The following is a 24,866-nucleotide window of genomic DNA, read 5'->3' as shown; positions in this document are numbered from 1 at the left end:
AAAACCAAATCTGGGGAAACTGTTTGAAGTCATACTCTTTAATTGTGATGGAGGTGGGGATCTCTGTCCAGAGGCGGGCGAACTTGACGGGCGTGACCAGCTCCTGGGGGTCTCGGTCGACGTGCGCATGCAGCATCAGTCTGCAGAAAGAGGCGCGCAGGTCAAAGGGCAGTGTCTCGTCCATCATGCACAGGAAGATGAGCTCCACATCCAGCTGCTTGGAGATCTCATCTATGGCCAGGTACTGGCGGTCTAGACACATTCGTGCATACAGCTTCAGCTGGTACCTACCATAAAAAAAAAGAGAAAGGTTCGACAAATGAAGCACAGACAAAACATCACCGTGGTTGGAACATTTCAGATCAGTACAACTTCCTTTTTAAACGATGACTTGTGCACGACATTCCCTTGTCTAGGAAATGTGACATCAGTGAGGAGTCACCTGTAGTACGTGAGCACGTTCTCGTCATGAGCGTTCCCCTGTCTGGCCTCCTGGGCTAGTTGTCTGATGCCCTTCTCTTGCTTCTCATTGGTCTTGTCAGTCCAGACCAGCCACACCTCATCATCGTCAGCATACTCCTCCATGCCCATGTATTCAGTGGCATTGGGAATCTCTTTGGGCACACGCCGTCTGCATGGACAAGCATAGGCACACACATTCAATCATACACACACATATATACACACACACACACACACACACACACACATACATACAAAGGCCATCGCATGTTTAGGTAAGTGTGTGCATGTATGCAGTTTAGTAAAGAGAAGTACCACTCACTCAGTCTTTATGAGGATGTCTTGGTTCTTGGGATCCAGCACACACTTACAGATCAGCTCCTGAGTGACAGGAATGGCCACGTTGTTGGACACACACAGATCTGACAGGTAGTCCAGAAACCTGAGGGGAAACAGGCCGATGTTTGAGATACACCACAACAGTTTTGAATGTACATGGGTATTATTTAGTCAGGGCGTCACTCTCCTCACCTGGGTTCCCTGTTCTTGCGGACCAGGCTAACAAAGGTCTCCACCTCCGTCTTGGTGATGTGTTTCTCCAGCAGCTTGCGGTTGTTGTGCAGCAGAGCAGTGATGGTGTCCTCAGCCAGGATGTCATAGCCAATCTGAGACTGCATCACCCCAAACTGCTTGGCTATGTGCTCCTGATGGGGCAAAAAGAGTGAGACTAATGTGTCTTGGCAGTGAAGAAGGCCCAGGGATCAATAATTCAGTTTGGATAAACGACCGAGGGACAGGAATATGGAAGGAAAAAAGTATGCGAGACAATGTGGTGTACCTGGTTCTTGCGGTAGTCTTCCTGAGAGTGTCGCAGTACCCGGTAACAGAGACGGAACATGTACTGGTAAGGGGAATTCTTCTGGTCTGACAGCTCCTCCAATCGCAGCAACGGGCCCTCTGTCCCCTTATCTTTGAAAGGGGCCTTCAAGATCCCAAAGATCTTTGAAGGGACAAAAGAATAGAGAACTATTCAAGGGAACATGTGACAATATGGATACAATGACAAGAAATGATTACCTTATATGTCATCATCAGTCTAATGCAAGCCCGCTGGCTATTCTTTTTTTTCGGGGAGGAACTCAGTCAGAATAATAAAATACAAAAGCACCATTTCGAAATTAGCTTTTGCATCAGCAGTCACTCAATAGCCCATGTCAGCAATGTATTTATTTATTACTAAGTTAGTCTTGAGGCCAGCTATCTAAACTTGTAGTCAGCAAGGTTGAATTACCGACTGGGCTGGGGCCCATTGATCATCAGTTATCATATAAAAACTGTTTGCCTTCACCCTATGGCAAAATGTGTAGAATGCAGGAAATTAGCTGTAAAACTGCACATTTTCTCTCCGCCCCCTGTCAAAATGAGTACAATTGCATGACATTTTTTATAAAATGGCAACATTTTCTCTACGCCCCATGATGATTTCCGGTTTTCAAAGTTACGCAACCCAGATGTTTAAAGTGGGCCTTCTAACCTGTTTGAGGATGTTTTGTTCCCTCATGAGTTTCTGTCTCTCGCGGTTGGCCTTGGTCATCGCCACATCCAGGACGACCTGGCCGCTGTTGGGCGTGTCCACCACAAAGAACACCAGATCCTCCAGCAGCTTAATGGCAAATCTGCAGGGTCAAACACAGGACACGGTCGGACACAGACGTTACTGGTCTGGCCCATTGGGTCTGGCTAGGGAACTATGCCATTGACTGGATTACAGTATAAGCTGTAAAACAGCTGGCTTTAATCAAGTATAACATAGAGCTCACAGGGGAAAAGTTAGGTTTATTAGAAGAAGTTGGACTTCATAGATTCATTTGGAGCCTTTTCTGCGGATACCTTACCTTCTGTCATTGGGACTGATAAAGCCCTCATTGAACCTGTCCACTATGGTGCTCAACATGAAACTGGCATCATTGGCAAAGTCCAGATCCCGGATCTCCATCACTGGCACTGACACTATGGCAAATGCCTCCTTATCCTCCTTGGTAGGGCAGGTGCCCAGCTGAAACAAGGATATAACAGAAATACTGAGTCCAAATGAACTCCGTGTCACAGTAAATCAAGTGACATGGTTCTTACCATGAGCCGGATGGGTCTCTCCTCGTCGATATCTATGGGCACGTTGGTACTCTGGATCCATGTGTTGGTGCATAGGTGTCTGAGACGCACATATGAATTCCTGAAGAAAGTTTACAATAGAAAGCCAGTGAAACATACTGTAGGTCAAGTCTTTGCTTCTTTATAAATAGATATATACAGTTGTATATACTGTATTGTACAGACTGTGCAGATGGGTTGAGGCCGATAGTGAGTTGAAGTGGTACAGTACCTTGGCACAAAGGAGTCTGTTTTCTGCAGAGTGGTGGGGTCTAGCTCAAACAAGGAAGCAATGTCATTCCCATGAGGCACAGCCACCAGCTTGTACTTTATCCTCTCACCCAACATCTTTAGTTTTCCTCTACTGTCCAGCTACAGAGGGCAGGGGTCAAGGGTTAGAGTTTAGCACATTGACTGTCACGTGTTAAATTAACTAGACATAATTACTGTGAGGTCCAAAAAAAACAAAAAAAGGATGCATACCGTATCTTCATTCGCCGAAGTCTGGATTTCAACGCTGTCACCTTTATAACCCGGATTTTCCTAAAGCAACCACAACAACACATGCGCTCTAAAATGACTCTGCATCAATACAGCCCGTGTGATAACCAGAGCACTGTGGTGACCAATATCCATGGTCCAATACTTGATCATGTTACCTCAGCTGCAAGATAGTTCCCTGTGGCAAGGTGTTTAAAGCGGTACAGACTGTTCCAGTGTCCGGCCCCTCCTCGACATGGGTCATGGTGCACCACCTTGGAACACATCACACCATCAAAACAAACCTCAGTCGTCATACCTTAGGCATTTAGCTGCTGTACGACAGAGCATATCCAAACTGGACTAGGATTCAAAAACGGCAAATACGTGCGTGGGCTTGGGTGCCGTGCGTGTACCAACCTCCACTTCCCACAGGGCATTGGAGCTGGTGGCAGAGGTAGCAGACTGGCGCAGGGTGGTACGGAGGAACACATGCAGCTTGACCTTGTACTCATCACAGGTCAGGAACTTCTCCTGCTCCGCATGGAACAACCGCACCACATCCCCCTGACCGGACACACCAGCAGAGACATCAAATCATCTAAACGCTTCAGGTTAGAATGCTATTATTGTGTTAGGGTTGGAAAGTGAAGAAGAATCAATTACAATGATACAAATAGTGACAGTAATATACACATGAATGTTAAAGGAGACTTACTCCTTTCAAGACTTCATCCTTATGGTCACTGAACATCATGAACAGGTTGATTTTCCAGCTAGTATTGCAGTTCACAGAATTAACCTGCAGGGGGACACACCTATACGTCAGCTTCAGCATGCATACCTGTTCCACCTAGATGGGTAAGCTGGATGGGTAAGTCAAAATGTACTAGATGGATAAGTCAAAACCCGCCATATCGACAAAATGTACGAAAACAAAAATGAAGCTTTTTGGTCTTAATTTAAGGTTAGGGTTAGCCATAAGATTAGCAGTGTGGTTAAGGTTAGGGTTCAAATCAGATTTTAAGAAGACACATTGTAGAAATGGGTGGGGCTTATCATCATTGCTGGCAGTAACAACCGTTGGTTCTTTGCAATTGGGAAGTGACACAGTCAGAAGCCTCACTCTTCCAGACAGATTCAGTCATGGATTAATCAGACAGTGTGGTTATGACTGGACTCTTACCTCTTTGCATCCAGCGTGGTCAGAGAGCTCATAGTTACTGGCATGTAGGGGCTGGCCTGCATTCACTGGGTTCAGGATCACCTTATCTCCTACCACTACCTGCAGAGGAACACAGAAATAAGTACAACAACAATTCCACAAGAAGCACAAGAACTCAAGTTGCAATAAACAGTTGAAACAATAATGCCTTCTCCCCAGCTGAGGGATGGGGTTGGAGAAATGTAATCCCTCTCCGAGCTATGGATGCAAGGATAGAGCATCCAGGATAAACTTATAGATTTAACCATGTTTTGAGGCTATATAGTGTTTGTAAACAATGTAAATATAAACAAACATTGGGGTTGATTTAAGCTTATATTTTGGGTACTGATAGGATACGACAGTTGAAGTAAGCTCATGAGGGATTTAATAAGTTATGTTCTTCAAGAATCAAATGGGTAAATATCATTCATTTATAAGTTAATAAAATAATGGATATAGCAACTGCAGATTGCCCCTATAGATTGTCTGAGATTTGTGAGTTTGCATGTGTTAGTGAATGTGTGTATGCAGTGGTGTTAAGTACTTAAGTAGTACTTTAAAGTATTTTTACTTAAGTTGTTGTTTGGGGTATCTGTACTTTATTTTACTATTTAGATTTTTCTGCCAACTTTTACTTCACTACATTCCTAAAGAAAATAAATGCACTTTTTTACTCCACACTCTACATTTTGAATGCTTATCAGGACAGGAAAATGATCTTATCAAGAGAACATCCCTGGTCATCCCTGCTGCCTCTGATCTGGCAGACTCACTAAATACACATGCTTCGTTTGTAAATGATGTCTGAGTGGTGGAGTGTATCCCTGGCTATCCATCAATAAAAATAAACAAGAACATTGTGCCGTCTGATTTACTTAATATAAGGAATATGAAATTATTTATATTTTTACTTTTGATACTTAAGTACATTTGAGCAATTCCATTTACATGTTATACTTAAGTATATTTAAAACAAAATATTTTTAGACCTTTACACAAATAGTATTTTACTGGGTGACTTTCACTTGAGTCATTTTCTATTAAGGTAACTTTACTTTTATTCAAGTATGACAATTGAGTACTTTTTCCAACCCTGTGTGTATGTGATTGAACGCAACTGCGCATGTCAGTTGAGTCTGTGCAGTAATACGAGTTAGGGGAGTTACATTGTCTCCGTTGGCCCTTAGCTTCCAGAAGGGTTGGATGAACATCCAGGAGCCCTCATTCCCCGTTCCGTCCAGGGTGACCCGCATGGCATTCTTCTCCAGCAGGGCAGGCAGACGCTTATTCACAGTCAGGTATTTATTACTCTTCATATGCAACAGCTGTCAGCCAGGGCAGATAACACACACACAGAAAAACAGGCCACTGTTAAACCTCGCAAAAACTTTCATATTGTCTGGGATACTGTGCTGTTATGATGGAAGCTAGAATAGCTCACTATCCCATTCAGGAATGGGAACCAGCCAGCCAGAAAGGGGACCACTTAAGAAAGAATGGCGTAAAGACCAAGTTGAAAAGTACTAAAACCATGTATCAACAGACAGGATCACCCTGCTGTTGTCATTCAGAGATGATTATGTTCTACAGACAGGATCACCCTGCTGTTGTCATTCAGAGATGATTATGTTCTACAGACAGGATCACCCTGCTGTTGTCATTCAGAGATGATTATGTTCTACAGACAGGATCACCCTGCTGTTGTCATTCAGAGATTATTATGTTCTACAGAAAGTGCATGTCTCTCATTTCAATGGGAGAGAATGAATGGCAAATCGCATAAGCTTTAGTGAAAGAAAGATGTGCTAAGAGGATATTAAGGAGAATAAAGGAGTGGGGGAGACCTGAGGAAGCTATGCGGTAGGACTTACTTCCTGTAGATAGTGACATCACTAGATGAGTTGTACTGTATTGTATGCTTGTCATTGGTGTGATGTGTGCACTTGCACAGCCATTAACAGATTACAGCTATTGATCTCCTGAGAGCGAGCAACACCCACTTTGTCTACAAACCCTCCCCGCCGTCTCCCACCTCAGCCTGTCCGAATCAAGAGGAACGCCACACTACACAGTCACAAGGAACCACACCTATAATGTCTGTCCAGATAAGAGAGGGCTCTTAACATTAACCCTTAACTTTATGTCCCATGTTTCTGTAAGTGCACAGCCCTTCATGTTTGTGTGAAGATAAGGCTTCAGAGTCAATATTGACCAGGTACAGGTCCAGTGAGTGGGAATCCTAGCCCCTAGACCTCAGTCAATACATCCATTTCTCATGCGATATTGAACACGGTTCTGTGCATTTTCCTGTGAATCATTAACCCTCTTTTCTTCATTGCGCATTCGGTGACGAAAACCGAGGTTAGAGGTCTGATGATGACTATCAACTGTAGCCTTTCTATGAAATTAACAAAACTCTCAAATATGTCATCATTCAAGTTCAGACAAATATTCTTGTTCTTGGTTTCACACAGACTACTGCATATATAGCACTAATCTAGGTTATGCTACATAGGCATTTCATGTCAAATGCCCAGCGGCAGGTATTACTGGAAAACCTGTGCAGTCTTCTCTCTCAACACTTAGAATCTCTTTAGAATATGAACACACCGAGAGGAAAATCTGACTTCACCTGGCTATGGTAATGACAACCTGACACACAGGAGTGACATGCAGAAACATGCCGTTATGGACCAGCTATTAAGAGTCACGATGAGGAAGAGTTGATTGTGAATCACCCGACTGACTATCACACCAATCCCTGTAACTCGGGGCCAATAACTCCCCTTAGTGACTGATGCTGCATCCGTAATGTATTAAAACACAGGTGTTCTGTGAACCATCCCTGACCCATTCTGTTTTGTGCTCTACAGACCCTTCACTCTCAGAATGTGCCGGTGTGCTCAAGCTTCCCCTCGGGTACAAGACCAGCCATTCATTGATAGTGGCCTAATCCCATGACATCACAACAGAGTTACAGTAATTCCATTCACCAGAGTAGGGAGAAGCATAAGCTGTTGAACACCTGAGGGTCTGCTTACCTAAACAGTGCTGCTGGGAACTCCAACCTTACCTGAATGACAGTGCCATATTTTACTACATCTCCGTGGACTTTCTTGTTTTCGGTCTCATTCTGTTTCTGTTCCAGGTTAGAGGCATGCTGTGGAGTAATAAGGACAAGGTTGCATCCGTTTCAGTGTTAGTCCAGTGTACTGCATCTAACCTAGTGGTATGATCCTTGGTAGTATCTTTTACCTGTAGTTTCTGAAGTAGCACAACATCAGCGATCTTGTCCTTCTCGTGCTTGGCCTGCTTGGCTTTCCAGAACTGCTTCTGTGCAGAGTAACGGTTCATGGGACACACTTTGAAGAGGCAGTCTGAGACAAGAGAGTGGGTTCAAGGGTCAAGACTATTATTCAGGGGACTGGTGAGTATTCAATGTAATAGCTGTTTTGGTATCAAACTTAAATACCTGTATTATGGGAAGGAGAGCTAGTGGTGAACTTATCACAGATTGATTACTATCCCAAGATGGCTGCCATTATCCCAAACATCTACTTTTTTTAATAGTAAAGATGTGCTGGGTCACTGTCTGAGCAAGTATATAATCGCTTCCACATAAAAAGCATCATGTCCTTGTTAAAAAGCGGTTAGTAATTTGCTCCACACCCACCATAGGGGAGAGTGGATCTGGGTGTCTGGTCAATATTATACTTCCTATCCTCAGAGGGATATCCTGTTTTTAAAAGAGCCTAATACTGGAGGTTAAGGGCTTTATCAGCTGGCTGTCTGTGTGCCTTGTGAGTACAGTACAGTAGTTGTTATCTGCCACACAGGCCTGACAGGAAGCTTCTATAGCCACCAAAACGGCAAACATCTTTAAAAATGTCTGTCACTCATCCCTCTGCAAATATTGAAATTGCTTCTTTGATACAGTCAATGTGTGGCGGGATAAATCTTTATATAGGGAAATCATGCAAACAGCTGACAGAATACTATTCATATAAAACCATTACATGGGAAACAATTAAGAGTGTAATTAGACTATGACACAGTTGTTGAGACTTATGGGTCAACATACATTTACAGTCACGTGAAAAAGTAAGTACACCCTTTGGAAAGTGGTATTTTCTTTTACATATTTGGACACATGGATATTTGAGCTGAATTCCAACCACATTCATTGATAAAGGTAAACCAATTTAACAAATCACACAAAAAAAAAAATACTTTGGAAATGTTCAAATAAATTAAAATAAATGCTATTTCCTTATGCAGGAAAAAATAAATGTACACCCCTACATTTACCATCACCTAAAATGGCTAAAATGCAGATCAGGTGCACCAAAACAGGTGCAAATCATTAGGAAATCATTAGAGAGTACCTTGAGAGGGTCTAGCCTTCCATAAAGATTAGACACTTGGTCTGGTTTGTTATTAACCATATGGGTGTATGGAAACACATCATGCAAAGATCAGAATACCTATCCAAGGCCCGAAGAAGAAAAATGATTGATGCCTGTGAGTCTGGGAGGGGTTACAAATCCATTTCCAAGCAATTCGAAGTACATCGTTCCACTGTCGGACGGATCATCTGGAATTTTCTCCATTTGTAGACCACTGGCAATCTACCTAGGACAGGCCGTCCCGCCAAATTCAGCCCAAGAGCTGACCGAAAGATGATCACGGAAGTCTCTAAGAACCCCAGGGTAACATCAAGGGATCTACAGGCCTCTCCTTCCATAATCAATGTCAAAGTACATGAATCAACTGGCGGAAAGAGACTGCACAAAGTTGGCCTACATGGGAGGTCAGGAAGAATCCTATGCTCTCAAAAAACAATATCAAGACAAGACCGATGTTTCCCAGACAACACCTGGGTAAAGACCAAAACTACTGGAACAATGTGCTCTGGACAGATGAGTCAAACGTGGAGTTGTTTGGCCGCAATGCCAGACGCCATCTTTGGCGAAAACAAAACACTGCCTTTGAACAAATGAACCTCATACCAACCGTAAAGCATGGAGGCGGTGGCATTATGGTTTGGGGCTGCTTTGCTGCCTGAGGGCCTGGCCAACTTGCCATCATTTAGTCAACCATGAATTCCATATTGTACAAGAGAATTCTTGCGGAGAATGTGAGGAAAAAATAAATACAAAAATTTAACTTTTTTTTTTTTTTTAATCGGTCAAAAAGCTGAAGCTGAACCGAACATGGATCTTGCAACAGGACAATGATCCAAAACACACAAGCAAAGCTACAACAGAATGTCTCAAAAAGAAGAAATGGAGGATTATGGAATGGCCGAGTCAAAGCCAAGATCTCAATCGTGTCAAAATGCTGTGGGGGGACTTGAAGCGGGCAGTGCATACAATAAATCCCTCCAATATGACACAGTTGAGGACGTACTGTGAAGAAGAGTGGGGGGAACAAACTATCCCAGTCGATATAAGAGCCTGATAGACAGTTACAAGAAACAGCTACATTAAGTTATCTAAGCTAAAGGGGGCAACACCAGCTATTGAAGCTAGGGGTGTACATATTTTCTCCCGCACTATAGAATTGCAATTCTGTTGATTTTGATGAATAAACGATTGCAAAGTATGATTTTTCAGTTTCATTTGTTAAAGTAGGTTACCTTTATCTGTCAATAGTGTTGAAGCGAAGATTACATATCCATCTGTCCAAATATTTACCAAAAAATACAACTTTCTAGGGGGTGTACTTACTTTTTCAATAGACTGTACGTACATCGTCAACATTTCTGTTTAAACTAAGATCCAAGAGTAGGACATCAAATGAACCTTTGATCAGAAATGCACTGAATGCGTGTTACTGGAGGGATGGATGAGAGGAAAGTGCGGGTTTCAGCCCCCTTCAGAGGCCAGCCAGTGGAAAATGTTCTGGGTGTTTGGCTGCTCCCTGACTTGGAGTCTGTTCTCTCTGGTGCCAATATCAGGCAGAGTGGGCAGAGAACAGTGCATTCCCCATATGTCACAGTCATTGACAGACAGAGGCACAACAGACACACTTTAACATGCATAGCATGGGCAATCACTCACAAACACACAGGGAAGTATACATGCACGCACACACATACATGCCACTCTGACAAAGACACACACACACGCAAGCAACCGCACACACTTTACGTTGTAGGCCTAAATAAATCATTTAATACTCATCTAACCTCTGAACTTCTTGGGGGGATAGTCCAGGTCCCCTGCAGCTGGTTCTACCACACATCGGTCATCCACCAACCTAGGGAGAAAAACAACACAAAGCAGATCATATATCAACATTTACAGTCAAATAATTGCACTGCAGTGTTTGTATACAGCCCTCAAATTCAAATATGGACCTTGAAGCCAATTCCATTGCTTTGTTTCATACTACCCCTCTAATCAAGGACTGAATTAGACCAAGGACACCAGGTGGGTACAATGAAATAGCAGGTAGAACAGAAACCGGACCTCGTAGGGTAATATTTGAATACTCCTGGTATACATATGGCAACATATGCAGTGTTTCCCCTAGGATTTGTTTTCAGCAGTGGTGGCAAGGGAGGGACATTGCTACTACCGTTAGCACAATGACATGCTAGCTGTTCCTATAGACTTCTAGCAATTGAGCCAATGACTTTCCTTTTTTAAAGCACACCTCAGCAGAAATCTATACATATGAAAAAGATTACATCACACTTTTTGCAGCGGTGGCAACAATTTAGCAGCGGCGGCCCACCACTGCTAAATTAATAAAGGGAGAAACACTGATATGGCAGAACAAATACCATGACACTAATTCCCTCATGCAGAAACCATCTACATTTATTTCCACTTGGATTTGCTCCATGTCTCATTATGGTCTGACTTAAGCAGCTATTTATTATGAGCCACTGAGTGTCAGTGACATGGGGTTGCATTGTAATAAAGATCATCAGATCCTTAAACTCTACATGAACAGAGTGCAGAGTGAATAGCATAAACACGTTGATTTAATATACACAGAGAAAAATAGATCTATTGGTTTCAAACGGTGTTGTAATTATTTTTATCTATGGAACAAACAGTGCCTTCTGAAAGTGTTCAGACCCCTTAATTCTATCCACATTTTGTTGTGTTACAGCCCAAATAAAACATTTATTAAATTTAGGTTTTGTGTCACTGGCTCACACACAATACCCCATAATGTAAAAGTGGAATTATGTTTTTGAAATACTTACAAATTAATAAAAAATTGAAAATCTGAAATGTCTTGAGACAATAAGTATTGAATCCCTTTGTTATGGTAAGGCTAAACAAGTACAGGAGTAAAAATGTGACATAAGTTGCATGGACTCACTCTCCGTGCAATAATGGTGTTTAACATTATTTTTTTTATGACTACCTCATCTGTGCCCACATTTACAATTATATTTAAGGTCCCTCAGCTGAGCAGTGAATTTCAAACAGAGATTCAACCACAAGGAGGTTGAGGTTTTACAATGCCTTGCAAAGAGGTGACCCTATTGGTTGATACATTTTTTAAAATCACATTCCTTTAAGCATGGCAAAGTTTATTAATTCCACTTTGGATGGTATATCAAGACACCCAGTCACCACAAAGATACAGGCGTCCTTCCTAACTTGGTTGCCGGAGAGAAAGGAAGCCGCTCAGGGATTTCGCCATGAGGCCAATGGTGACTTTAAAACAGTTAGAGTTGAATGGCTGTGATAGGAGAAAACTGAGGGTGGATCAACAACATTGTAGTTACTTCACAATACTAACCTTAATGACAGAGTGAAAAGAAGGAAGCCTTTCTTTGAATAAAAATATTCCAAAACATGCATCCTGTTTGCAGTAAGGCACTAAAGAAAACTGCAAAAAAGTTGGTCTAAGAAATCAACTTTATGTTCTGAATACAAAGCGTTATGTTTGGGGAAAATCCAACGCAATACATCACACCACAGAGTACCACTCTTCATATTTTCAAGCATAGTCGTGGCTGCATCATGTTATGGGTATGCTTGTCATTGGCAATGACAAGGGAGTTTTTATTTGTTGATAAAAAGACAAGGAAGTGGCTTTTTAATAATATCTGAAAGGTCCCTCAGCCGAGCAATAAATTTCATACAGATTCAACCACAAAGACCAGTGAGGTTCTCCAATGCCTTGCAAAGAAGGGCACCTATTGGTAGATGGGTAAAAATAAATCAGAGTGAAAAGTAAGCATGTAAAGAATAAAATATTTTCCAAAACATACATCCTGTTTGCAATAAGGCACTAAAGTAAAAGTGCAAAACAATGTGGTAAAAAAATGACATTTATATCCTGAATACAAAGTGTTATGTTTGGGGCAAATCCAACACAACAGCGAGTACCACTACCCACATTTTCAAACATGGTGGTGGCTGCATCATGTTATGGGTATGCTTGTCATCGGCAAGAACTAGGGAGTTTTTTTTTAGGATAAAAATAAATGGAATAGAGCTAAGCACAGGCAAAATCCTAGAGGAAAACCTGACTCAGTCTGCTTTCCACCAGACACTGGGAGACGAATTCACCTTTTAGCAGGACAATAACCTAAAACACAACGCCAAATATTAACTGGAGTTTCTTACCAAGATGACATTGAATGTTCCTGAATTGCCTAGTTAAAGTTTTGACTATGGCAAGACTTGAAAATGGCTGTCTAGCAATGATCAACAACCAACTTGGCAGAGCTGAAGAATTTTAAAATTTGGCAGAGCTGAAGAATGTGCAATTATTGTACAATCCAGGTGTGCAAAGCTCTTTAGAGACTTACCTAGAAAATCTCACAGTTGCCAAAGGCGATTCTAACATGTATCGACTCAAGGGTGTGAATACTTATGTAAAAGAGATATTTCTGTATTTTATTATCAATACATTTGCTAACATTTAAAAAACATGTTTTCACTTTGTCATTATGGGGTAGTGTGTGTAGATGGGTGATCATATTTTTAAAAAAATCCATTTTGAATTCAGGCTATAAGAACAAAATGTGGAATAAGTCAAGGGGCATGAATACTACTCGATTACCCGCCAGCTGAAAATATTTTTGTTCTCAGATTTTGCAAATAAATTCATTTTAAAAAATCCTACAATGTGATTTTCTGGATTTTTTTTCTCATTTTGTCTGTCATTGTTGAAGTGTACCTATGATGAAGATTACAGGCCTCTCATCTTTTTAAGTGAGAGAACTTATACAATTGGTGGCTGACTAAATACTTTTTTGCCCCACTGTATGTAATAATGACAATTACAACAATACTGAATGAACACTTTTATTTTAACTTAACATAATACATAAATAAAATCAATTTAGTCTCAAATAAATAATGAAACATGTTCAATTTGGTTTAAATAATGCAAAAACAAAGTGTTGAAGTAAAAGTGCAATATGTGCCATGTAAAGAAAGCTAACGTTTAAGTTCCTTGCTCAGAACATGAGAACATATGAAAGCTGGTGGTTCCTTTTAACATAAACATAAGTTTTAGGTTGTAGTTATTATAGCAATTATAGGACTATTTCTCTCTATACCATTTGTATTTCATATACCTTTGACTATTGGATGTTCTTAAAGGCACTATAGTATTGCCAGCCTAATCTCGGGAGTTGATAGGCTTGAAGTCATAAACAGCGCACAGCTTGAAGCACAGCGAAGAACTGCTGGCAAAGGCAGGAAAGTGTTGTTTGAATGAATGCTTACGAGCCTGCTGCTGGCTACCACCGCTCAGTCAGACTGCTCTATCAAATGTCAAATCATAGACTTAATTATAATATAATAAACACACAGAAATACGAGCCTTATTAATATGGTCAAATCCGGAAACTATAATTTTGAAAACAAAACATTTAATTCTTTCAGTGAAATAAGGAACCGTTCCGTATTTTATCGAACGGGTGGCAACCCTAAGTCTAAATATTGCTGTTGCATTGCACAACCTTCAATGTAATGTCATAATTATGTACAATTCTGGCAATTTAATTACGGTCTTTGTTAGAAAGAAATGGTCTTCACACAGTTCGCAACGAGTCAGACAGCCCAAACTGCTGCATATACCTTAACTCTGCTTGCACAGAACGCAAGAGAAGTGACACAATTTCTCTTAAAAGTTCAAAGAAATTCATGTTAGCAGGCAATATTAACTAAATATGCAGGTTTTAAAAAAATATACTTGTGCATTGATTTTAAGAAAGGCATTGATGTTTAAGGTTAGGTACACATTGGTGCAACGACAGTGCTTTTTTCACGAATGCACTTGTTAAATCATCACCCGTTTGGCGAAGTAGGCTGTGATTCGATGATAAATTAACAGGCACTGCATCGATTATATGCAACGCAGGACAAGCTAGATAAACCTGCCACGCAGTTTCCTCATGGAGTGCAATGTAATTGGCCATAATCGGCATTGTTGTGAAAACTTGAAATCGGCCCTAATTAGTTGGCCATGCCGATTAATCGGTCGACCTGTACTTGAGACAAGGATTATGTATGTGTGCCATTCAGAGGGTGAATGTGCAAGATAAAAGATTTAAGTGCCTTTTTTAACGGGGTACAGTAGTAGGTGCCAGGCGCACAGGTTTGAGTGCGTCAACAACTGCAACAATGCTGGATTTTTCACACTCAATAGTTTCCCGTGTGTATCAAGAATGGTCCACCACCCAAAGGACATCCAGACAACTGTGGGAAGCATTGGAGTCAACATGGGCCAGCATCCCTGTGGAACGCTTTCAGCACTATGTCGAGCCCATTTTCTGACAAATTGAGGCTGTTCTGAGGGCAAAAGGGGGTGCAACTCAATAGTAGGACGGTGTTCCTATTGTTTTGTACACTGTCTAAAACGGGCCTAAACTGGTCACTTTCATCATGATTTTCTCAGAAATGGTTTGTAAAAATGTTTTAAAAAGATGTAAAAAGCATTTCAAACATCTTTCCTCGCAGTTAGGTTTTCACATGAAAATTGCCAGAACAATCTGAGATACCAAAAATATTCCTGCTCCTGTTGACGTGGAATCGACCGATTTCTGGTCATCTACGGTATAGCCTATTATAAGTGGTAGTTCCATGACTGTAGATGACACACAGAAGGCAGGACAGGCTCATACAATGCTGTGAAAATATGCAAAAAGGGGTTCATGCTTTTAAAAGAGCCTGTCTGAAAGGCCAAACTAATCCTACATCTTTACCATGCGTCTGTATAATCATGTCAGCGTGCAGAGGATTGTCTCCAGTTAATGTCCCTTTATCCTCTCGACATAATCAATGAGAGTTACATAGCAGCCAGGCAGGGGTGTTGTCTACCTATTATGGGCTCATTACTTTGGCTAGAGTCTGAAGTGATCCACCTGGCAATGAATTGTTTTTTATTCCCCTGGTCATTTGCATTGTACATGAAATCACTCAGCCTCAGGATTTAAAAAAAAATAAAAAAATTTAAACAGATTTATTTATTTTTAAGAGCCACTTTAGGGTAATTTAATTAATTCACACAAAAGAAGACAAGTGAAAGACAAAACTGTGCAGATAAAAACAAGGTAAAAAAAATGTGCAGGTGAGGTTGGAAACCCAAGAGGGCTTATATGACCACATCAACAAAAAAACACACAATATATGTACAACAGCTGGTTCAATCTATTAGGCCTAAACAAAGACTTTGAATTGCAATTGAACATGAGACTCAACGTAGAAAAAAAAAAACATGTTTGCAAGATATTTTTATATATTTAAATTGTGGTGTGAATACCACCAGTGGTGTGCTGTTTGACTAGGTTACCATCAATGGGTGGCAGTGCTTTACCTGCGACTGAGAATGCAAAGCATCTCTTATGTGTGATTGAATGCAGCACAGCTGTCAGACGTCACAGGAAGAGAGCAGGCTGAAGTGGTTTTCAGGTCTATGACACCTTTGAAACGTGTGTCAGGTCCCTGATTATTTCATTCATAACACAGAGATCTGCACTGTTCTCACATGTGTATTTTACTCAAGAAGCATAGACACAAATGGTATCAAAATAACTAATTTATCCTTCTTTAGCTACTACAGACATTAGTGATGGGGGGGGGGTCGATATAGTTGCATAGGGATATTATTTTGAACGATATAACGCAATATTATTTTTGACAGTATAGCAATATTATTTTTGCACTAGTTGGCCTTACCTGCACCAGAACTCCAGTATTTTTCCATCATATCTTGTTCTCCATCTTCTTTTTAAAAAGTGAGCCAATTTGTTTTCAGAACTTTTATTTCCATGACTGATCAATACTCGCTTAGTGAGATTGAGACGCTGGGTGACCAATCTTCCATTACCGAGCATACTAGTCGCCAATGTTCAATCATTAGTGAATAAACTTGACAAACTCAGAGTGAGAATCTCCTTCCAAAGGGACATCAGATTCTTCAACATATTCTGTTTTTCTGAACCCTGGCTTTCCACCGATATCAAAAGGGATTATGTACAACCAGTGGGTTTTACAGTTCATTGAGCGGATAGGAAGAGGGCTCTTTCTTGCAAGAAAAAAGGCGGAGGGCTCTGTTTTATGACCAATAATAAGTGTTGCAACGGGGGAAATGCACAGCAAGTTACAAGCTTCTGCTTGGAATACTTGGTCATCAAATGTCGCTCTTTATACATTCTCAGGGATTATCGCCACGGCTGTGTACATCCCGCCCCAAGCGATACCAAAAATGCTCTCAAAGATCTTTATTGGTACATGGTTCATTGTCTCGGGGGACTTTAACAAAAGTAATTTGAGAACAGCGCTCCCGAATATCTATTAACACATTGACTGTCTAACCCGCAGAGATTCTACGCTGGACCACTGCTACATGTCTAATCAAGCTTTATTTATTAAATCAAGCTTTAGTTATACAGCGCATTTCAGACATGGAATACAATGCGATGTTCTTCACAGGAAAAAAACGATGAAAAACAATAAATAAAAATGTAAATATTTACTACACAACAAACATAAGAGGATAAAACACTAAATCATAACTGAAGCCATGAAGTGCTTAAGAAAGGCTGGTCATGGCTCACATCAACACCATTATCCCAGAAAACCTAGACCCACTCCAATTTGCATACTGCCCCAACAGATCCACAGATGATGCAATCTCTATTGCACTCCAAGCTGTCCTTTCCTCCCTGGACAAAAGGAACAACTATGTGAGAATGCTGTTCATTGACTACAGCTCAGCATTCAACACCATAGTGCCCTCAAAGCTCATCACTAAGCTAAGGACCCTGGGACTAAACACCTCCCTCTGCAACTGGATCCTTGTCTGCCTGACGGGCCGCCCCCAGGTGGTGAGGGTAGGTAACAACATATCTGCCACGCTGATCCTCGACACGGAGGCCCCTCATGGGTGCATGGCTCAGTCCCTTCCTGTACTCCCTGTTCACCCTTGACTGCATGGCCAGGCACGACTCCAACACCATCATTAAGTTTGCCGACATCACAACAGTGGTAGGCCTGATCACCGACAACGATGAGACAGCCTATAGGGAGGAGGTCAGAGACCTGGCCGTGTGGTGCCAGGATAATAACCTCTCCCTCAACGTGATCAAGACAAAGGAGATGATTGTGGACTGCAGGAAAAGGAGGACCAAGCATACCCCCATTTCTTATCAACGGGGCTGTAGTGGAGCAGGTTGAGAGCTTCAAGTTCCTTGGATGTCCACATCACCAACAAACTATCAAGGTCCAAACACATCAATACAGTCGTGAAGAGGGCATGACAAAACCTATTCCCCCTCAGGAGACTGAAAAGATTTGGCATGTGTCCTCAGATCCTCAAAAAGTTCTACAGCTGCACCACCAAGAGCATCATGACTGGTTGCATCACTGCCTGGTATGGCAACTGCTCGGCCTCCGACCGCAAGGCACTACAGAAGGTGCCTTTAACTCTACCTACATATACATATTACCTCAATTACCTCGACTAACCTGTGCCCCCGCACATTGACTCTGTACCGGTACCGCCTGTATGTAGCCTCACAACTGTTATTTTACCACTGCTCTTTAATTATTATTATATTATTTTATTTTTTACTTATCTATTTTTACTTAACACTTACTTTTCTTAAAACTGCATTGTTGGTTATGGGCTTGTAATTAAGGATTTCACTGTAAGGTCTACACCTGTTTGTGACAAATAAAATTTGATTTGATTGGATTTGACTAAAAAGCACCCCAAGGTAAAGGGTATAAGGTCATCTACCGCCCTCCTTTTGACAAATCTGACTATGTCTCCATTTTCCTCCTCCCCGCCTACAAACAAAGACTTAAGAGGAAAGTTCCGGTGGTCAGGTCTGTACAACAATGGTCTGACCAATCAGAATCCATGCTCCAAGATTGTTTTGATCACGTGGACAAGAATATGTTTCGGGTTGCCTCTGAGGATAACATCAGTGAACACGCCTACTCAGTCACCATACTCATAAAGAAATGCATGGCTGACGTGATACCGATGGTGTCTTTCAAAGCTTTTCCCAATCAAAAACCATGGATTGAAGTCGAGAGATGCTACTTATAAACAAGTCAAGGTGACCCGAGGCAATTGTATCACTAAACAGTACAAATACGACCTACGCAGATTGATCAAGATGGCAAGACAAGTGGAGAAGCAATTAAACTTCAACGATCATGACTTACAAAAAGAAAGCCAGTCACATCACGGACACCTTATTCTCATGCTTCGAGCAAAATGACTCTGAGCTGCCCGAGGAGAGCCCCTGAGGACAATGAGGGCTAAGTGCTTGCGGTCTCCACGGAGGACATATGCAAGTCATTCAAACGTGTTAACCCTGGCAAGGCTGCTGGACCAGACAGCATCTCTAGCCGTGCCCTCAGAACATGTGCAGACCAGCTAGCTGTTGTGTTTTCTGAAATGTTCTCTCTCTAGCTCAGGCTGTTATCCCCACCTGCCTCAAGATGTCCAGTATCATCCCCGTGCCCAAGAAAGAGAAAATAACTGAACGACTACCGACCCGTAGCACTCACTTCTGTCATCATGAAGTGCTTCGAGAGGCTAGTCAAAGACTACATCACCTCCTCGACACACGTGACCCTTTCTAATTCGCCTACTGCCCGACAGGTCCACGAACAACGCAGTCGCCAATGCACTTGCACACTGCCGTCACCCACCTGGACAAGAGGAATGTGTGAGGATGTTCTTCATCGAATATAGATTGGCCTTTTATACCCTAGTGCCCTCTATGCTCACCACAAAGCTCATAGCCCTGGGACTGAACTCCTCCCTATGCAACTGGGACCTGGGCTTCCTAACAGGCCACCCATAGGTGGTGAAGATAGGCAACATTACCTCCTCCATACTAATTCTCAACACAGGGGCCCCACAAGGGTGCGTCCTCAGTCTCCTCCTGTACGCCCTGTATACTCACAACTGAGTGGCCTCACACAGTCCAAACTCAATCATCAAGTTCGCAACTCTTCAACCTCAGGAGCATATTGTCGGGCTGCATCACAGCCTGGTATGGCAACTCCACCACTGCTGACCGCAAGGCACTAGAGAGGGTGGCATGCTCAGGCGAATGCACCATTGGGTGCACACTGCCTGCCCTTCAGGACACCTACAACACCAGGTGTTGCAAGAAGGCCAAGAAGATCATCAAGGACCTCAGCCTCCTGAGCCACGGCCGGTTCTCCCCGCTTTCATCACTCAGTACAGGAGCATCATGGCTAAAACTAACAGACTGGCCAATAGTTTCTACCCCCCAGACCATCAGGCTGCTGAATAGCCACCACTAGTTAGCTATGCCCCACCCCAACAGACATTTATCATGCTGAATAGCTGCCACCACTACTTCTACCCCCCCTTATAGTCCCAAGCTCTTGATTTCCCTGTCCTAACAGGCATAATGTGTTATGCAGTAAACCACACTTAAAGCAGCTTTAGCCGAGCTACAGATATCTAATAAGCAGCCCTATGTTGTTAGACATTCAAATGTGTGTCCTCGAAAGACAAGTGAGAGCAGTAACTCCCAGTATTTAAATTCATGCAAACTAGGGCTAGGGTCTGATTTATTTATTTTTTTTACATTTTATTGAGCTGCGCAATTTCACCATCATTCCATCGGAAGGAATCTATTGTCCCCACAGATGATAAATCGAAGTTAAACATTGACTACATATTGTTACAAATATGACTCAGCCAGACACTTGTAGCCTACTTTGAACAGTATGAAGTGAATGAACTAAGTGTGGCTAAGAGGTGACTCCTCAAGAAGCTGTTTGAACAGGCATCAAAGGCCAAGACCTAGGACTGTATTAGTTGCTGAGCCTGACTGGACAGGGTTGGGTGCGGCGGTCACAGCCAGGCTGGTGCACAGAGGGCACCAGACCACATACAAAGCTGCCCCTGCTCCAGCATCAACTGGGGAAACCACAGGAAGCACTATGAATAGAGAGCTATTAAGTCCCATGTGACATGAGCACCACTCCGTTGGAAATCTACAAAGGACACACTGGCATCATTTCCTTTTCCTGACATAATCCCTACTGCAGTATTTTAATTTAGGCAAACTATCAAGTAGGGGTGGGACGGGGAGAGGTGGGCTGCAGCGTAGCCTTTACGTAAACATAAACAACAACATATACCACTGTCAGGGAAAAATACACTGAGCGTACGAAATGTGAGGAACTGCAACGCTATTGGGTTTTTCACACTCAACAGTTTCCCGTGTGTAGCAAGACTGGTCCACCACCCAAATAACATCCAGCCAACTTGACACAACTGTGGGAAGCATTGGAGTCAACATGGGCCAGCATCCCTGTGGAATGCTTGGCACCCTGTGGAGTCCATGCCCTGATGAATTGGGGCTGTTTTGAGGGCAAAAGGGGGTGCAACTCAATATCAGGAAGGTGTTCCTAACGTGTTGTACACCCAGTGTATTTAGCTGTCTAGAGACAACGTTGTTAATAGAGCACCTGTGTTCGCACACCTTTCGCTGACAGAGAAAGATCCGTGTTAAACTAATAGGGGCGAAGACATTTTTTCAACCTTTACTATTGAGGAAATACAGCACTATTTTAGGCACACACAAAAGCAGGTGTAACAACAGTATTCATCAACAACAAATATAGTGCAACTGTGCTCATAATTGAGATACTCTAGTGTATTGCATTGTGAAATACAGCTCAACAATGAGCTCCCTGAGCACAATTTTACTAGAGAACAGATGTTTGCATATGGGTATGCATGACTATCTAGAGATCACGGTCATCCACTATTATTACTGTGGAACTGAGACTCCACGGCCCACTCTTGCCATATTGAAACTGGGTATAAGTTATTTTGTCATTAGCTGATTAAATAAATGAGGGTCTCCTTGAGACACTACATCTCAGAAGTATCTAATGACTATTTGATATGGCTGCAAATGTTACAATAGCTTACGGTTCTGACTGAGTAAATATGAGCGAAGCCTAAATCAAATCTCTCTCTGCGAGCTTGTAGCCTCTGTGTCAAACAGTCCCGTATTTAACACTTTCTTCAAGGTATACCCATTTACAAATATCAGTGTGAAACTGCCAACTGGGAGCGGTTGGGGTGTTGTTGAACCATGGGGGCTGTTTGCATTTCAAATAATTAGGGATGTGTTAAACGTTGGAAGTGTTAATGAATCTACTTGCAAAAAAAGCTGAGAACCATTCACACAGACCAGACAGCTGTATTTTAGGTACTAGCTCTATAGTTGGCTTTTCATTTAGCATATAATTTGCCCCCTGCCCTTTTCAGATATACGACAATGCTGGTATAAAAAAAGCAGGCAAATTAGTAGATTTTGCTCTGTGTATGAAGGGGATATGAATCTCGAAGTCAGAGTAAGGACAACGGATGGAGTAGCTACCGGTATGTTGACATGAAGGTACATGTATATTATCATCTGTCAAAATAGGTAGTATTTGTAGGGACATGCAAATACTTACCCAAGTGTACTTATAAAACCATTGACAGAGCCCTCTGCGTAAAGGGAAACGATGTCCCCAATGTGCAAAAAGCTGGACATTGAATCCGACATCTTCGGTGTCTTTCTCCTTGAAAATGATCAACTGAAATACAAACTTTGTCCCCTTCTGTCTTCTCTACTTGACTGCAACAACTTCTTGGAGTGCTACGCGTTATCTAATGTCGCTCTTCCCCCCGAGGTCTAAGAACCCACATTCGAACGACTTTAGACTTTGTTGTACTGCATCGAGGAGGACAATGTAGTTCATTCAAATAATAGTTTTCTATGTTCTATGAAATAAAGTTTAAACCCGAAAAAGAGCAATGATAGCCCAATATAAATGAAAGCAGAGAAAGTCCAAATGTGTCAGCGAAGTCCTCATGTTGTCACTGCACCTGAAGACAGAAAGCATTAGAACCAGGAAGTGTGTGATGATGATAAATCCTCTAGTGAGCAGCAGTAGCCTGTTCTGACAATGTAGATTAGAAAGATCCACACACCCCTTCATACCCTCTCTTTCCTACATACAATAATTCACTGAGAATTGGTACAATTATGTAGGGTGCAAGGGTGTCAGAGTCAACATTCACGTTTTTATTCAGTGAACATGATTAGGCCTACGTGCTCATATAGAGCCATAATCAGTCAAATGATGTAAATACTGTCAATAAACCATCATTTAAACCATATAAACGAATAAACCATAATTATGAGATATATTTTACATTTAGTTGATTGAGTTTCCTATAAACAGCAATTGCAATGAAGTAAAGCCCTTTATCTTCTTCCCCAGACTCAGATGAACTCGTGGACACAATTTGTATGTCACTGCATCCAGTATGAAGGAATGTTAAGAGGTAGTTTCGCAAGCCACCACTAACTTTTAATTTTTAATTTTATTGAACCTTTATTTAACTTGGCAAGTCAGTTAAGAACAACTTCGTATTTACAATGACAGCCTACCAAAAGGCAAAAGGCCCCCTGGGAGTACGGGAGCTGTGATTTAAAATAAAAACATTTAATAACAATATAGGACAAAACACACATCAAGACAAGAGAGACAACACAACACTACATAAAGAGAGACCTAAGACAACAACATAGCAATGCAGCAAAACATGGCAACACCACATGGTAGCAACGCAACAAGACAACAACATGATAGAAACACAACAAGGCAGCAGCACAACATGGTAGCAGCACAAAACTAGCATTAGCGCATGACTGGAAGTATGCTAGCAGTTACCATAGACTTCAAATCAAATCAAATCAAATTTTATTTGTCACATACACATGGTTAGCAGATGTTAATGCGAGTGTAGCGAAATGCTTGTGCTTCTAGTTCCGACAATGCAGTAATAACGAGCAAGTAATCTAACTAACAATTCCAAAAAAAAAAACTACTGTCTTATACACAGTGTAAGGGGAATTGTGCTAACACTATTTAGCAACAGCGCTAATGCTATTTAGCATCTGAATCAGAGAAAAAATATCAATACTTCAATCCTGAAGTATCCCTTTAAGATCAGAAGATCACTGCTGTAGTAGGATACTGTCTATGAGAGAGTGATGTGGCAGACTGCAATAGCATCGAATAGTCCCCGCAATATTGTTGTATTTTTATTTTACTAGGCAAGTCAGTTAAGAACAAATTCTTATTTTCAATGATAGCCTAGGAACAGTGGGTTAACTGCCTGTTCAGGAGCAGAACAATAGAACAACCTTGTCAGCTCGGGGGTTTGAACTTGTAACCTTCCGGTTATTAGTCCAACGCTCTAACCACTAGGCTACGCTGCCGCCCCAAGTGGTCAGGGAAGTCAGGAACCAATACACGCAGTCAGTCAGGAAAGCCAAGGCCAGCATCTTCAGGCAGAAATTTGCATCCTGTAGCTCTAACTCCAAAAAGTTCTGGGACACTGTAAAGTCCATAGAGAACAAGAGCACCTCCTCCCAGCTGCCCACTGCACTGAGGCTAGGTAACACGGTCACCACCGATAAATCCATGATTATCGAAAACTTCAACAAGCATTTCTCAACGGCTGGCCATGCCTTCCTCCTGGCTACTCCAACCTCGGCCAACAGCTCCGCTCCCCCCCCGCAGCTACTCGCCCAAGCCTCTCCAGGTTCTTCTTTACCCAAATCCAGATAGCAGATGTTCTGAAAGAGCTGCAAAACCTGGACCCGTACAAATCAGCTGGGCTTGACAATCTGGACCCTCTATTTCTGAAACTATCCGCTGCCATTGTCGCAACCCCTATTACCAGCCTGTTCAACCTCTCTTTCATATCGTCTGAGATCCCCAAGGATTGGAAAGCTGCCACAGTCATCCCCCTCTTCAAAGGGGGAGACACCCTGGACCCAAACTGTTACAGACCCATATCCATCCTGCCCTGCCTATCTAAGGTCTTCGAAAGCCAAGTCAACAAACAGGTCACTGACCATCTCGAATCCCACCGTACCTTCTCCGCTGTGCAATCTGGTTTCCGAGCCGGTCACGGGTGCACCTCAGCCACGCTCAAGGTACTAAACGATATCATAACCGCCATCGATAAAAGACAGTACTGTGCAGCCGTCTTCATCGACCTG

At 42.1% G+C, this 24,866-nt stretch overlaps 1 protein-coding gene across 1 annotated transcript in view; it reads right to left on the bottom strand.

Moving 5' to 3' along the window:
• LOC112232649 (inositol 1,4,5-trisphosphate receptor type 3) overlaps positions 1-22,715 on the bottom strand; it is a 43,193-nt gene extending 20,478 nt beyond the window's left edge. Inside the window, exons 1-19 of the mRNA XM_042299424.1 lie at positions 22,261-22,715; positions 10,491-10,561; positions 7,556-7,677; positions 7,374-7,460; positions 5,467-5,625; positions 4,280-4,378; positions 3,812-3,895; positions 3,514-3,660; positions 3,273-3,368; positions 3,097-3,156; positions 2,846-2,985; positions 2,596-2,695; positions 2,358-2,518; positions 1,997-2,138; positions 1,301-1,462; positions 994-1,166; positions 785-904; positions 443-631; positions 36-287 (exon numbers count right to left, since the gene is read on the bottom strand). Coding sequence (XP_042155358.1) covers positions 36-287; positions 443-631; positions 785-904; positions 994-1,166; positions 1,301-1,462; positions 1,997-2,138; positions 2,358-2,518; positions 2,596-2,695; positions 2,846-2,985; positions 3,097-3,156; positions 3,273-3,368; positions 3,514-3,660; positions 3,812-3,895; positions 4,280-4,378; positions 5,467-5,625; positions 7,374-7,460; positions 7,556-7,677; positions 10,491-10,561; positions 22,261-22,352 — 2,456 coding nt within the window. The 5' untranslated portion in view covers positions 22,353-22,715. The remainder of the gene's footprint in view (positions 1-35; positions 288-442; positions 632-784; positions 905-993; positions 1,167-1,300; positions 1,463-1,996; positions 2,139-2,357; positions 2,519-2,595; positions 2,696-2,845; positions 2,986-3,096; positions 3,157-3,272; positions 3,369-3,513; positions 3,661-3,811; positions 3,896-4,279; positions 4,379-5,466; positions 5,626-7,373; positions 7,461-7,555; positions 7,678-10,490; positions 10,562-22,260) is intronic.
• Between the last annotated feature and the right edge of the window lie 2,151 nt (positions 22,716-24,866).

Source organism: Oncorhynchus tshawytscha, linkage group LG16 (assembly GCF_018296145.1).
Source record: "Oncorhynchus tshawytscha isolate Ot180627B linkage group LG16, Otsh_v2.0, whole genome shotgun sequence".
Taxonomy (NCBI): Eukaryota; Metazoa; Chordata; class Actinopteri; order Salmoniformes; family Salmonidae; genus Oncorhynchus; species Oncorhynchus tshawytscha.
This window is presented reverse-complemented; position numbering and strand designations above follow the sequence as displayed.